This window comes from Lycium barbarum, chromosome 12 (genome assembly GCF_019175385.1).
Source record: "Lycium barbarum isolate Lr01 chromosome 12, ASM1917538v2, whole genome shotgun sequence".
Taxonomy (NCBI): domain Eukaryota; kingdom Viridiplantae; phylum Streptophyta; class Magnoliopsida; order Solanales; family Solanaceae; genus Lycium; species Lycium barbarum.
The window spans coordinates 36690781-36707091 of NC_083348.1; the positions used below are offsets into that span (position 1 = coordinate 36690781).

General features: G+C 35.6%; 1 protein-coding gene across 3 annotated transcripts; it reads left to right on the plus strand.

Moving 5' to 3' along the window:
- Positions 1-1590: 1590 nt before the first annotated feature.
- On the plus strand, positions 1591-10742 carry LOC132625099 (protein S-acyltransferase 10-like). 3 transcript variants are annotated; one of them, XM_060339885.1, is made up of 11 exons: positions 1595-1796; positions 1898-2012; positions 3076-3150; positions 3262-3327; positions 3455-3598; positions 4664-4697; positions 5633-5742; positions 7633-7719; positions 9328-9411; positions 10014-10079; positions 10333-10742. In XM_060339885.1, the coding sequence occupies exons 1-11, from the start codon at positions 1733-1735 to the stop codon at positions 10508-10510; spliced, it is 1023 nt and encodes a 340-aa protein (XP_060195868.1). In that variant the 5' UTR covers positions 1595-1732; the 3' UTR covers positions 10511-10742. The 3 variants fall into 3 exon arrangements, with proteins under 3 accessions (XP_060195870.1, XP_060195869.1, XP_060195868.1); XM_060339887.1 differs by lacking the exon at positions 10014-10079 and having other exon boundaries at positions 1591-1796; XM_060339886.1 differs by lacking the exon at positions 3262-3327 and having other exon boundaries at positions 1594-1796.
- Positions 10743-16311: the final 5569 nt, after the last annotated feature.

The following is a 16311-nucleotide window of genomic DNA, read 5'->3' on the forward strand; positions in this document are numbered from 1 at the left end:
TTAGCAGTTGGATAAAACACAAGTTACTAGTTGTTGCAACAAATCCTGTTACGTGTTGAATAAAACCCTACAAGTTACAGAGCTGTTGCAACAGATTCATTACTTGTTGAAAACTGTTCAACAATTTATTAAAAAAAATACACACATTGGCGATTTGAACACGATCAACATATCATATAAACCAAGTTCACAAGCACCAAGAACAGAGATTGCCATTCTAAAAAAGAATAACATTAAAATGTCATAAAGTTTCAACAAATAACTATTAATACACAGTGCAATTAACAACTATGGAGCATTTCGGCTTGGACAACAACAAAAAATCTATTGGATATCTTCTACAAATAGAAGCAAATAACTGAAGCTATGTCCAACAGATTAGCAAGTTGTTGCAATAGATTTTCTACTTGTTGCAAAAAGTGTAGAACTTGTTGCAACAACTACAAATCTGTTGGTTATCTTTTATAAATAGAACCAGATAAATACCAGGACAAGAACAAAAACTATCGGTTGGATATATTTTCCTAAACCCTGAACCATACCAGGACAACAACAGAAAAACCATCTGTTTCACTACAAACACACTACAACAATAACTTGAATTTTATCCAAACTTTTTCTAAACCCCAAAAAAAAATAAAAAAAAAATCAAAACTTCTTTTCAATATTCTTGTTTGAGTGGTGGAGGGGGGGTGGTGCAAAAAAAACAAAAAAAAAAAACAAGAACTTTTCAAAACTTTTCTTTTTAAACAAATTTTTTTTTGGAAGGGTGGGGGTGGTGGGTGCAAAAAAAAAAAAAGAAAAACTTTAAAAAAAAAAGCAATTTAGGGGTGGAGGGTAGTGAGGGTGGGAGGAGGAGGGAGGGGGCTGGTGAATTTTTTTTAAAAAAATATCAAAATTTTTTAATTTTTGGGGGGGGGGGGGGGAGGGGAGGGATGGGAAGAGGAGTGGAGGCTGGTAAGAAAAAATCAAAACTTTTTTTTGGGGGAGGGTTGGTGAGAGGTAGAGGGAGGGTTGCAAGGAGGAAGAGGATGAGGGGTGTGAAAAAATAAATTAAAAAAATCATTTTGTTTTGGGTGGGGTAGTGAGGGGTGGGAGGAGGAGCGGGGCTGGTGAAAAAAAATATCAAAACTTTTTAAATTTGTTTTTTTTTTTTTTGAGAGAGGGGGTTGGCTGAAGGCTGGTAAGAAAAAATGTTTTTTTTTTTAAATTTTTTTTTGGGGTTGGGGGAGGGCCGTGAGGAGGAGGGGGTGAAAAATTAAATAAATAAAATCAATTTTTTTTTAAATTTTTTTTTGGAGGGTGAGGGTGGAGGGAGGGTTGCGAGGAGGAGGAGGGGGGTAGGGGGGTTGGGGGTTCGGAGTAGGAGGGAAGGTAAATTAAATAAATAAAGAAAATAAAAAAAATTGGCAGAGGGTGGGGGCATGAGATAGGGGCGGGGTCTAGACGGGGGTGGATCAATATGTTAAAAATAAAACTTGAATATAAAGTATTAAAAATAAAATTGAGGATCAAAGTGTCAAAATAAAATTTTTTGAGCAACTTCAAAACCCCTTAATGACTAATAGAAAATTATTACCTCCACCTAATAATTACGATTTGAGTCAGCTCTCCTGAAAAAAAAAACTAAAATGTCACGATAATTAAATGCCCCTACAAGCTCAAGAATTGCTTAAATTTGGATATGTGCTGATGAATTGGCATTAGTGAATGGTTATAGAAGAAGAGGAGGATGGTAGCATTATGTGGCGGCACATTAAATGGTCTCTCCTTCTTCCCCTTTCTCTCCGACCCTGGTAATCCCCTTCCTTTTGTATTTGTTTATCTTACTCTTTCTACAACACAATTCAATTGAGTTTTCTTATTTATTTTTTACTTTTTGTTGATTGATTTTTAGCTCGGAGATCAACATTTTGCTTGAAATTAGCGTTGGTGATGATGCACCTGACATTTGTGGGTGTTCTATTTGGCTTTGACAAAGAGTTAATTCACAAAACCATACAAGACCTCTGGTAATGGATGCTTAACTTATATACTACTCCCTCCCTCCCAATTTAACTGTTAGTTTTACTCGGCACAAAGTTTAAGGAATAAAAGAGACTTTTGAATTTTGTTGCCCTTAATTAAACATGTGTGTAATATACTAAAATGTCTTTTTCATCTTGTCGTTTTAAACTTGCATGTTTGAATTGTCAACTTACTGAGAAACACTCTTTTTGTTACAAACCAAAAAGGAAAGTAACACACTTAAATTGGGACGGAGGGAGTAACTTTTACTACTTGGTATTGTTTGTTTCGATCAACATGAATACACTATGTTACTTTGTCAGGAAAAAAAAAAAACCATAAAAAAATTATCGCTATACCTTATTAATACTTGTAGGATTTTCAATATTTTACAGAAAAGAATATACTACTTGCTTTAATACCTAACCAAATGCTAGAAAATGATGATTTCTCAAGGTTAAACATTTTCCATCTGAAGTATTTTCATCCATGTCATTCGCATTCATCGTCTTATTTTATACTTCGGGTAAAGCAGTGAGCTGATTTTTAAGTTGAGGCTAATATATGAAGGAATTAGTTGACATGGAATTGGTTGGATGATGCACAAGATAAGCAGCATTTGTTTTCAAGTGAATGCTAAAAGTAGCTAAATACCATATTGACCATCAAACGGGGAACTTGGGCATAATTCAAATGCCAAGGGGTTCTTTATCAATCCCTCAATTAAGCTGCTTTAGTGATAATTCTGAGAAAATGATAGTGTTGACGGATAAACTCATTAGAAAGATTTGGTTGCTGGAACTTATTTCTACATCTGAAGAGGGTAAAATTGTGCTCTGAGGATTTTGATACTGCTTTTTAGTGCCTATCAATAGAAACTTTTAGGACTTTGTAAATATATGATACTCAAAGAATCCCATTTAGTTTCCAATGCAAACGTTAGATTTCTCTAACTGATCAATATTTTCATGTCTTCGATTGTTTCGCTGGATGATTATTCGAAATGTTTCACTTTGTTTTAGGTGCTTTTGATGAAATTGCTGACTACCCTCCTTTTTTGCCTTCAAGGTACACGACAGCGTATTTGCTGCTGCTCGTTGCTACACTGGCTCAATACTTCATCACCTCTGGTTCTTCTCCTGGGTAATTAGTCTGCCCTTTTGTTTTTAACCTAAGCTTATAAGAAGTCTTTACTAGCTTCACTCTACTACATTGCTGAAGGGCCTTAAAAAGTTAATTTTCATGAACATGTAGCTATGTTCTTGATGCAATGAGGGCTATCAATGAGATAGACGCATCACGTAATAGGGCATCCTCTACGTAAGATAGTTTCCTTTCTGGTTCTTTACCTGCAAAATAAGTAATTGGAGTACAATGATTATTCCCTAAAAATAAAGTGGAAAAAGGTTTATCTAATTTTTGTCTTTTGTGATGTTATATGATCAAGCAAAGACCAACCTGCTTCAAGCAAAAACAGCAGTGTAGTTATTATGATCGACAGAAACCAGTTAGAAAAGAATCTTCTAGGGAGTGGTACAACTTCTTGGGCAAAGCTAGTGATGGATATGTATTCTCCAGGAACATCTGCTAGGTAGGGCTGACTTGAATGTCAGTATGTTTATTCTTTTCTTGTTATATTTGAAGCAACTTCAGTGTTTTGTAACTATTATACAGCCTGATTTGAGACTTTTTTTTTTTTTTTTGAGTTGAGACTTGAAATGTGCTTGATGAACTATATTCACGTTGCCACTTGGACTAGGAGAATCCTGTGTTCTTAAGTTTTAAGCTTATAGTGGTAAATAAGTATGTATCCCACACTACATTTCAAACAACATGATCCTTGCATGCTTGGCTACGAGATCAGCTGTTGGGTGAACATATTAATGTTTTCATATATAAATGTTATAGCAAGGTATTCCATTTGTGAACTGCATAATCCTATGAAGAAGAAAAACAACAGTATAGCATGCAAGTGAAGCCCTTTATGTGAAGCAGGAGAAGCTTAATCTTGCATTTACTAAGAAATCAAGACATGGTAAAGAAATATCCATATGAGAAAATCATGAGGATATTTGTTATGAATGGGTTGTTTAAAGGTGTAACTGATAGAAATTAAGTGCAACTTCCTGCATTGTCAAGGATGGTGATTTTCCTCTCAAGATTCTTTACACCGATGGATTTTGACACATTATTAGATGAGTTTGTTCAGGAAACCGATGTAACCCCTAATATCTCATCATAATTTGTGTGATTAACCCGTTCTTTCTTGTCCATTGCTTTTAGAAGCAGTTGGCGATGGATTGTATAATATTGAATGCTTAGCCATTGTTAAATGGTGATATAACTGCGTCAATAAAAGGGGGAAATGTCGCCATAAGCTTTGGTACTGTAAATTATTCCTGTCTCTCTTTGATGACTAAGTTTGTATTATCTTGGAGGTCCATGACATTTTGAATTTTAATAATGATTTTCTCAGTTGGTGGACTGATATTTATGATAACTTCAATCTACCAAAATTATTTCCTTTCTATGTTTTTCCCATTCCACATTTTTTAGGTAGAAATGTTACTGTGCGGTTGTTCGGTTATAGATTGCATAATTTGCTTAGTGTTCTCATCAAGTTCCCTTGCTAACTAATTCTCGTTCTGTTTTCCAGAAGTGTGACTTGCACTTACTGTAATATAATGCAGGTAGAAACTTCTATCTCTGTCTTCCATTTGTATACAAAGCAAATATTTCAAGTACTTGCTGGTGATTTGTAATGATTGGGAGTATCTTTGCATTAGCCAAAGTATTTACATGATATGCGAGCCATATGCCATGAACCTCTGTGATAGGTTTTGGCAGGAAATGAGCTGAATTTTGGACCTTAAATGCGTTGCCCATGTTTCTCTCTCGTGAACATTACTTGTTTTACCAACATATTCCATCCATACAATGCTATAATCTCATTGAGGCTTATTCTACTGTATACGCATCCTCAATAAATGTGCAGCTGGTTGTATGAGATAAATGGAACATTGATAGTCCCTCTTGCTTTTGGAATTGGTGAAGTCAAACTTCGTCCTATCTTTTGTGCATATGTTTGTGAATGGAGCTTGGCTAGTTCTTACTTGGACAACATGTCTATACCTTTTTTCTCTTCTTTTTTTTGCAACTCTTATGTCAGAGCATGGCATGCTAACATATAATTTTCTACATTCTTTGTCTTATTGATGCATTTTTGGATTGGACCGTGTTTGGAGATTTTGTGATCTTGTGTCTGGTGCTAGCTTGGGACTTCAAACTGCTTCTGTTTTCTTTCAATATATGTAACTGTATGCAGCAAAGATTAGCTTATGCAGTTGAAATCTAATGGTCCTGCCAAATTACACATCGTGGTCCTTATATTTGCACATTCTCCTGCCTAAACAAATTATCTCTTTTGTCAAGCAAACATTTCCCACTGGGAAAGATCAAAGAGGTCAAGTTAACAGGTAAAGATAAAAAGAGAAAGTGGGTTAAATAATGAGACTTCCCATTGATTATTTGTCTTGTTAAGTACTGGTAACTTCTCCTGTTATGTTTGTTCCAGTTGTGCTAACAATTTTTCTGACTTATAATCTTTATTCTACTTGAACTCCAGCCTCCACGAGCTAAGCACTGTTATGATTGTGACAAATGCGTTCTCCAGTTTGATCATCACTGTGTTTGGCTTGGCACATGCATAGGAAAGGGTAACCATTGCCGGTTCTGGTGAGCAAGTGTTCCCCAATGTGATACACTCATGTTATTTGTTGCTTCAAGAAAAAGTATTCTTCTAATTCAGTTGAAGACATTTAAGTGCACCAGCCAACCCCCCTTAACCCCACCACCAACACCACCAAAAAAAAAAAAAAAAGTAAAAAAAAGAATTTAGAAAACCTCACTCATATGAAGTTAAAATTGGTGATTCATTTTGTTGATGATTCTATATGTTATCTTGAAGCAATGGAAATTTGATGCAGCTACAACGCAATGGTCATTTAGGTCTCATAAAACATTGAGATATAACATGAATTACAGCAACTACAATCCCAAGCTAGTTGTGATCAGCTATATGAATCATCACTCAATTTAGATCTGCATCTGTCCAATATTTAAAAGCTTTAGGTTCTCTAGCATTAGCAGTTTTGCACATTTTTTACTGACATACAAATCTCTAACAAGACACAAAAGACTCCTAATGCATTTTGGATGTGAGGTTCAAATCCTACTGGAGGCAAAAGTAGTAGGAAAAATCTTCCCATCTGTCCAAGCCTTGGTGGATAAAGGCACTCGGTATCTGTGTTGGTTGGAGTTAGCAGGTACCCCGTGGAATTAGTCGACATGTGCGCAAGCTGGTCTGAACACGATTATCAGGAAAAAAGGAGGTAATGTGAACTTACCTGCATGACTAAATTTTATCCTAAATTGGCATCCACCCATATAGATGTTCTTCTATTGTATCCCATTTGGGGCTAAATCTGAATGGATTCCAAGATATGATAGGTTTTCCGAGACCACTTCCTTCCATGTGATTATAGGTCTACCTCATCTTGTTTAATACCTTCAATACCACTGTTTCACATGACATAAGACATGTCTAGACCATCTCAAGTGAACTCTTGTTTTATCATCTACATGTACAACTTGCACCTCCCACCGATTGTGATCATTTCTAATGTTGTACAATCTTTTTTCTGGTCGCACATTCATTTTGACATCCACATTTTCGTGACACTCGTTTTGTCTCGACATTCACTCCCATATAACATTGTAGGTTTTACAATCACTATATGCGTAGGCTATTAATCTAGTGCAACCCCCCTCCATTTGGACTTGTGACCAACAGATTTAACATAAATACATTTAAGCTTAAAGATGTATGTTTTTGATGCAATCCTTGTTTCTGGAAAACAATACGTACATACGTACGTATATTTGTCAGCATCCCTCTCTTTTAGCTTTATTCCTTTTCCCAGTTGTTTTGTCATTAAATGGGAACAAAGGGTTATCCTGTGTCTTTTATGGGTTAGTTGACGATTAAAAAATGTATTTTAAGATTATATTTTCCTTAACAAACTGGCATTTGTACTTGAATGGGGACATGTCCATGGCAAGTTGGTGAAGTTGGATAAGTCAAAACAGAGTTTGATAAGTTTGAAACACATGTAGATATGTTGGGGCATTTTATGGAGTGCAGCAAGACTTGGAGACACTAGTGTTGGGCTTGTCTCCTTCTTGGAGGAAATACGCTTTCAAATGTCTAATTCATTGTTATCAAATCTACCAAAGCAATAGGATTATGGGTCTATAACATGCAACTGCACTTGATTTCTGAGCTTTCAACTGGCTATAGCCATTTTAATTCATTGTTATCAAATCTGCCAAAGCAATAGGATTATGGGTCTATAACATGCAACTACACTTGATTTCTGAGCTTTCAACTGGCTATAGCCATTTTGTTTACATGTCAAAACTATACTTTTCTTTTTGTAGCAGTTAAGTTTAACTTCCATGTAAACATGGTGCTTTTGTTCTACAGGAAATTCCTGTTTATATTTATTTCTCAAGGTTTAAGTTATTGGTCATTGCTATAGTTATTTACTTTTCCAACTATAACAGGTGGTATATTTTCTCGGAAACAGTTTTGTCCCTCTGGACTGGCACTTTATATATTCAATACCTGAAGTCTCACGTATCAAAGCCATGGTATGTATCTGTCTGTCAATGCTTTATCTTTTGAGGGCTTCTTCTTTTATGAACCTCCTGTCATAGAAAAAAAAAAAAGATGTAGTTTTGGATCTCGTCATTGAAATATATGTCTTCCCTTTTTAATCTATTATATACTCCTTCATTGAAAAAGAAAATACGGATGGAGATTTAGGCAAAGCATACGAAAGATAATTTGCATTGCTGTCCAGCTTAAATTGAACCTGTGAAATTTTACAGTTTATGCTGCCTGAACTTCTAACCGAAGATTGTTAGTTTTCAATTCAGCTTCACCTATGTTACCTTGCGTAGTTGGTCTCTACTCCTGATAAAGGAAGGAGGTTGCAGTAGGTTAACGGTCAGCATAAAAATAGTCACAGTATCATGAATCCTATAGACATTAGGTGACCCAATTGTTTTTGGGATTGTGGTATAGTTGATAGATTTTGATATGTTGGCTTCAATTGCGTTAGCGTAAGTGAAAAGTTGACAAGTGTATTCCGTACTCTTTTTCGTCTTTTTTCTGCATTTGAGATTCAACTTGGTGAAAAGTGGATTCTTGCATATGCTGTTACTTTAAAGGAAGCTCCAAATTTTGTTGGATGGAACACAGACGAGTAGATCTGATTTTGTCGTTGCATGAAATGTCTGTCCCTCTTTATAGATGTAAGAAGCTTGCAGGAAAGGCAATGCCCTTACCCTTTAATCATTGTTGGCATTGCCTTCTTCGCATGTCATAGAAGGTTAACTCTGATTGAACAATCTGATGAAAAAACAAAGAAAACTCAGAGTGTGAATAACCATAGGAGGTATAATAATTTAGTTGCTATAAAATGACAGTTGCAGAGATGACTAAGCGATCTTGATCTCAATCCCGATGTCCTAAATATGTTTTATCCAGATGAAATTTCATTTTCCGTGAACTGTCTTGAAGTTACATTTGAGTGGGAACAAGGAAATTAGACTTGATAGGATGGGAGATATTGCATATGAGCACCACATTTTTGTACTCAAGTTGGGAGATTGTAAACAGAATGATAAAATATCTAGACTGATTTAATTTTCGAGTAGTGGTTCTTGTTTAGGTTCCTTAAGCCGTCTAAGATTGGTATGGCATTACTTTGATTGCGTAAGGTTGCTAAAACCAATTTTAAGAGATTAACTATGGTAACAGTAGTAAAAGAAGGGGCTGCGTGATGAGGACAACACTTAAGCTGATGTGACAAGGCAGTGCTGACATGATGATTGGCGTTACTTCTGTATACTCCCTCTATCCCAATTTATGTGATACACTTTCTTTTTTAGTCTGTCTCAAAAAGAATGATACATATCCTTATTTAGCAACAATTTAACTTTAAACTTTCCCTTTTACGCTTAACGAGATGATCTATAACCACACAAATATCTTTGGCTTATCTTAGACCACAAGATTCAAAAGTCTTCCTTTATTTCTTAAACTTCGTGCCTGGTCAAACTATATCGCATAAATTGGGACGGAGGGAGTACAAATTTATCTGATGCAAACACATAAAAGATGAGGCTTCTCATGACAGTCTTGCAATTCATAAAAACTAAATGATGTCAAACGTGACGATGGCTTTGTTGCAGGTGGTCATATGCAATTGTGATCTTGCTGTTAGCTGTTTTATCTATTTGCCTCTTCTTTGTCCTCCTCCTCCTCCTATTCCATAGGTAAGATTTCTCATCACTGGTATGTAAACTCTTGTTACTTAGCAGTATTTGGTTGTTTAGATTTTGTTGGAATCTGTTACATTTTAAGTTCTCAAAAGTCGTGTTAGTTCCTGAATGTGTTGCTTGAGTTGTATGGGCTTCTGGGAACCCCCTGTTTTCTATGGGTTATTAAGATTTCATGGATAAGGGATGTGATGATGGTTGCGATTTAATGAATATTTCATGTAAAAAGGAAAGAAATGGACTTTATATCACTTCGGTTTGATCTTGTGAGGTAGGTCACAACACATTCAAACTTAGGACAAACTTTGTGCTAAACTGTGACATGCTACCCATTCTAGTTTGGTTAACGATGGATTAAGTTGCTGGTCCAACAGGATGAGAAAACATCAGATGTTCTTCTTTAGTCTTGTTAATTACCTTTTAGCCGATCTTGCACAGTAAGAATATAAAATTTCAACTGCAATTGTGAAAAGCGAAAAGGAGTGTACTTTGCTCTTTTCAGTATCATTAACTGGACATATGAAGTTTGCTCTTCAATACATTTCTAAAATGCCACTTCAGGAATAATAACTGAACTTTTACATGGATTTATTGGACAGCTATCTTATTTTGACAAATCAGACCACCTATGAGCTTCTTAGACGACGGCGCATCCCCTATTTGAGGTTGGTTATTTCTTCATTTCTTGTATCATTTTATTTTGTTGAGATGTAGCATGCATGTTTCACGATTGCTTTGATCCAGTGCTTTGAATAATATGATATCGTCTTATATTGGCTTAACATGAATGCAGATGTAGTTACAACCTTCGAGGTTTTGGGTTATTTAGATTGATATTAGAAAACCAAATGAAGACATGTATGACCAGCCGGATTTTCTTGTATTCAAGCATGAACTGACACTTGCAATGACTTGCAGGAACACTCCGGAAAGAGTCTTTCCATTTAGTAAAGGAGTATGCAGAAATTCTTACGAGTTCTGCTGTGCGCGGAGCAGTATGTACAGGATGGAACCACTGCCAACAGCACAAGAACTTGGAGAGAAGTCGAGACCCTATACATGCTCCGATATTTTATCTTGTCGGTGTTGCTGTTGATCACGTGTGCTGTATCTGTGTATTGTGATTGACATCAAAATTTCCCCCTGATTGTACCAGTGTGAAAAATCTTCGTCAACCAGTTGTTTGTGGTATTGGTATCAACATCATTGAATGATAATGATATGTACAATATTTCACATTTCTTTGTGGAATTCAAAATATCATCTCATTCTTTTCAAAATGCTGCGGAATGTAAAATTAATACACATTAGGATCTTTCGTTTGCAAATTGAGCCTGGGCAATTGATTAAAGTTGATATCTATCTACAATTGACAACGAAACATGATTTACACCAAAACTATGCAATTATCACTTAAAAGTTGCAATACTATTACATTGATAATCACATAGTTGCAATAGTCTGAAAACATAACTTTAGGTAGGAATTTCTTTTTAACTTTTTTCTAAACAAATGACAATAACCATGGCTTTGAATCATTCGAGGACTTAGATTTGTCTGGTCTTTGGGAAAAAAAGACTTGGCAAGTTATTCTCGTATTTTGCTTTGTAATTATCTTATTGTACTAATACTGGTCGACAAAAAAAAATTTCTTGCTTTGTAAAATTTATCCTAAAGAACATAAAAGAAATAATAATTTTTTGTAGGCAAGAGCTTATGGTGAATTTCCATTTGTGTAAATTTTCAAGGTCATGTGTTTTAAAAAGGTGAAAAAAGTTTTTTTTTTTTTTTTTAAATCCAAAGAAGTTATATTGTCGAGCTATGGCGATCATTTTGTTATATAGTATTGTGGACTTTTAAGCGACAACAAAAATTATGTGATTTTGATACAAAGAATCTATTTTTGCATGACCATTTGGGAAATGTACCTGAAAAAAATTAAGTAAATTATTTACCATGGCGGTCAAAGGAGAGGCATACATCAAAATATTTGTCACTAAGGTAATATTACTCACAAATGAAGGAACCACAGTTAAGACTGAAATGGCAAGTGAAATCTTGAAGACGATTTCACTTGAGAATAGGAAAAAAAAAATCATCATATTGTTCTTTTAGAATACAATGAAAATAAAATAAAAAAGATTATCTCGACGTCCAGCCTTGAAGCATGAGTCGTTAATACATGAATCTTGTCAGACTGCATGCACGAGAGCCCATAGATATAGAACTCTAATACCGTAACGCAAGAATGTGGCAACGTATGGCAGTGGTGAGTATTGCTTGACCAATTTCTTCTTGTAGATACTAAAAATCTTAGGCCCGATATTTTTTTTTTTTTTAAAAAGTTGGAAGTTGTTAGCAATTATAGATTGAAGAGCTTTAATAGTTGTAAAGATATTTATCTTTGATCCGTTATTAATTTTAGATAAGTCCTTCAAATATTTAATACGTGTAAGCACTTATCTTTACGAAATATTCATACAAATTAAAAATTGAGTTAAGAAACAAGGCACACAATTACTGTATGTTCAGAATACTTTATGGTGCAACTACACAAACTGAAAAATAATTTGACCATTTACTACAATAATCAATTCAAGTTCTAGGATTGTGAAATACTTTATCAAATTGTTGTGAATCTGTGTGAGTCATGTGCATCTTTTTTTGGTGCATTTTTTGTGAGTGTAGGTGATAAATAGCTATAGACGTCTAAATATACCTTAAACAATTGAAAATGTCCAAATTTTCAGAATGTTTGTGTATACCTTCTAACTAAGCCTTATTCATAATTCAGCGACTTAGAAAATCATAAGGACCGTACTTTTGGTCCATATCGAGGCATGAAAAAATCTTAGTTTCTAGAATTCACCATTTGAAGTACGGTCACATTATAAGGACTATACATTTAAGTATGGGCCGTATAAGTGGACCGTATAAGTGCAGACACAGTAAAAGTATAAATACGCGATGTTCAGTCTTTTATGTTATTTTCATTCTCTCCAAGCCCTAGAACGAAATTTTCTCCTCCTATCACTCTCATACATCAAGGTAAGTCTATTTCCAAGCCTTTCAAGTGAATTCAAACATACATTCATGAATTCTAAATAGAAATTCATTGCTCCTAACCTTAGGGTTTTCAAGAAAACCCATCTCAAGGCTCAAGGCTCAGGTTCAAGCTTTTGGATTCCTTCTTCAAGACACGAACCCTATTACAAGTTTTGGAGCGTATAAGGTATATATGGTTTCTATCCACGGGTGGAAACATCGTTGTTCTTCCCCACGCCACGTTCATCCATGAAAACACGAAATTCCATAAACCTGGGGTTTCTATTATAACTCATGATGACCCTAAGTTACAAGTATCATGCTATACCATGTTTGTATTTTTAATTCGTTATTGCGTTCTTAATATTCCATTTTTGGTTATTGGGAATCCGTCTGTAATCCATGAACACCCATGCTTTGCATTCCATAGGTTCTTAAATGCAAGATATAAACTAGTATGCTTATTTTCATGAAAATCTACATGCTTTCCGTGTTTTCATACAAGTTATACTATATACTTACATTCATGCTATATTATACTCACAAATCATGTTTACAAGCCATGTTTATGAATCATGCCTACAAGTCATACTTAGAAGTTATGTTATACAAACCATAGGCTCAGATGCCACCTATATCCATGTTCATGTTTTTGGGAGTAGTATAGGTTTACTGAGAAGGCTCAAACAGTCTGAAACTACGTATGCCAACGTTGGGTAAGGTTCGATCAACCTAGATTAGGATGACACTTTCAGACAATTGAATTGGATCTTTTCATGTTATGCTTACGTCTCATAACTTGGCAAGGTGTAGGGCTGCTCTACTGGTCAGGCCAGGTACCAGACTCCACGTATCGACGTGGTGATTCCATGTTGTCGGTTATACTACGGCTCTCCCACAAGATCCATATATATATATGTCAGATGATGCTCATGTTCATGTTCAGCTTACAGTTTCAATTTCAGTTCTATTATTTCATGTGCCATGTTGTTCATTTAGTTGCTTTACATACCAGTACAATTCAAATGTACTGATGTCCCCTTTTATTGCCTAGGGGCCAACATTTCACGATGCATGTATTGATTTACTGGACAATGAGTCTACTCGTTAGGACTATTCATGTATCAGCTGTTGGTGAGCCCCATACCATTCGGGGTGTTATCTTTACTTTATTTTCATGTTAGTTATGCAGTCAAGGTATGCTGGGGGCCTTTGTAACACCTCGTGCATTCGGGCTAGGTTTCGACTCATAAGGCGAGGGTATAATGGAACCAATATGAGAACTATAGGAAGTGTTTTGAAAACTAATCTAGTCATAAGAAGAGTCTTTGGGCAAAACAAAGTTGGAAGCCACTCTAGGAGACATGTTTTCAAGTGAGTTTGTAGAAGGTCTTACTTCCAGCGACCATAACCCCTTTATTATTTGGGAATTTGGGAAAACCTCCTTGATGAAAGTTGTAGATATTTGAAATACCTTTCCAACGGTATATTATAGAGGTCAAGAGGACATCTGTACAACAAGTTATGGCCATTTTACTGAAGGATTGCAGAGCAGTCCGCTCACTGGTCATGTTATACGAACGAGTTATACAGTCCATATAATTTTATACGGACAGTATAATTCGTTCATATTTCATGAAATTTCAACTCGACATTTTGTTTTGCGCTATCATAAAATATAGTCATATTATACGGACCGTATAGGTGTCCATATAATTTTCCGCCTCACTTTAGTATAAACTCAAGCCTTCAGTCCTTTTATTTCATTTTTCAATTTCCCAAACCCTAGAACGAAGGGTTCTTCCTCTCATTCTTCCAAAACATCCAGGTAAGCCTATTCCAACCATTCCAAGTCAATTCTAACATGTATTCATGAAATCTAATTAGGAAATTATTGTTCCTAACCTAGGGTTTTCAAGAAAACCCATCTCAAGATTCAAGATTCAAGATTTTGGGATTTTTCTTCAAGGATTCAGATTTTCCCTCAAGTTTTTGGAGAAATTAAGGTATGTAGGGTTACTATCTACGTGTGGGAACATTATTGTTCTTCCCCACGCCTCTTTTTCCATAAAAGTATGAATCTTTACGAAAACTAGGGTTTTTAACCATGTATGAATCTTTACGAAAACTAAGGTTTTCAACCATGTTCATGATAACCCTAGGTCCATGTCTCATGATTATATTATGTATTGAATTACTATTATTAATTCTTCATTGAGTTCTTGATATTTCATTATGATTATTGAGAATCTGTCCGAAATCCATGAAAACCCATACTTTGCATTCCATGGGTTTTTTACATGCAAGTTATAAATCATTATGCTTATTTTCAAGAAACACTCTACATGTTTTCATACAAGCTTTACGATATGAACTCATGATTATGCTATGTTGTACAAACCTATGTTTTACAAGCTATTTGATATGAAACCATGTTTATGTTATATCACTTCAGAACATGTTTACAAGTCATTTCATGAGGCAATGTTACAAGTCATTTCGTGAAATCATGATTACAAGTTATTTCACAAAAATCATGGGCTCCTTAGCCAACTATATCATGTTCATGATTTAGGGATTTACTTAGTTAACCGAGAAGGCTCAGATAGCTTGAAACTACGTAGCCACCGTAGGATAAGGGTTGTCAGTAAGGAGGCAACACCTTCATTATGCAGTTTGGATCCTTACATGCTTATTATTACTTAAATCTTATATTCCTGGCAAGATGTGAGTGTTCTGCTGGTAGGACGCAAGTACCAGATCATGTTGTCGGTTATACTATAGCACTCCCTATGTTACAAGCAGTTATATATACATGTATTTCCATTGATTTACTACATTCAGACTTTACTTATATGTATTCATGCACATGTTCATGTCCAGGTTTTCAGTTTCACTTCTTATCATGTTATTTCATGTCCCATGTTATTTCTTTCAGTTTATTTACATACCAGTACATTCAATGTGCTGACGTCCCCTTTCTATTGCCCGGGGGCCTGCATTTCACGATGCAGGTATTGATTAACAGGACAGCAGATTTGCTCGTTAGGACATTGCTCGTATCAGCTTTTGGTGAGCCCCATCTCATTCGGGGTTGTGTCTTTACTTCTATTTATGTCAGTTTTGTATTTAAGGTATGCTGAGGGCCTTGTCCCGATGAACAGTTTAGCAGGCAGATTCGTGTCAGAGGTTTCATAGACTAGTCAGTTGTCATATTCAGTTGAGTTAGCCTCAATGGCTACATTACCATAATTCCACATTCAGGATATAATAATAATATTTTCAAACTTATGATTATTGAACTCCATGTTTTCACAATTCACGCATGTTTACTCTATATTCTGCATCAGTTCAAGTCCCATGTAGACTCAGCAAGTCACATGCAGCAAGGCACCGAGTGTCGTGTTATGCCCAGGCCATGGTTCGGGGCGTGACAAAGCTTAGTATCAGAGCCTAGGTTCAAGTGTCTTAGGGAGTCTATGAAACCGTGTCCAGTGGGGTCACTTTTATATGTGTGTGCGCGCCATACATATAAACATTTGACCACCAAGACATTTAAGATTGTCTCACTTCGTTTAACTCTAGATCGTGCAATAGAGCTATATTATCATAAATCACTTGAACTCATGCATTGTTGCCCATTCTACCGAATACGCCTCGTCTCAATGAATGAGGAAGATGTAAAGCTAATCGTTATTGATGTGTTGCTTTCAGATGCAGGCATAAGGAATTATTCTAACTCGTGCCATGAAGCTTAAAGCAGTAAGTAGCATTCTTTCTCCATTGAATTCTGAACGTATGAAATACGTAAGTGATGAGAAGTAAATTCAAGACCAAGACTCGCCAAATGGG

Bases quoted from the DNA above. Each gene is read 5' to 3' on its own strand.
- LOC132625099 (XM_060339885.1), top strand. From the start codon at position 1,733: ATGGTAGCATTATGTGGCGGCACATTAAATGGTCTCTCCTTCTTCCCC. The intron at 1,797-1,897 runs GTAATCCCCTTC...ATTGATTTTTAG, and splicing joins CCCCTTTCTCTCCGACCCTG to CTCGGAGATCAACATTTTGC. The intron at 4,698-5,632 runs GTAGAAACTTCT...CTTGAACTCCAG, and splicing joins CTTACTGTAATATAATGCAG to CCTCCACGAGCTAAGCACTG.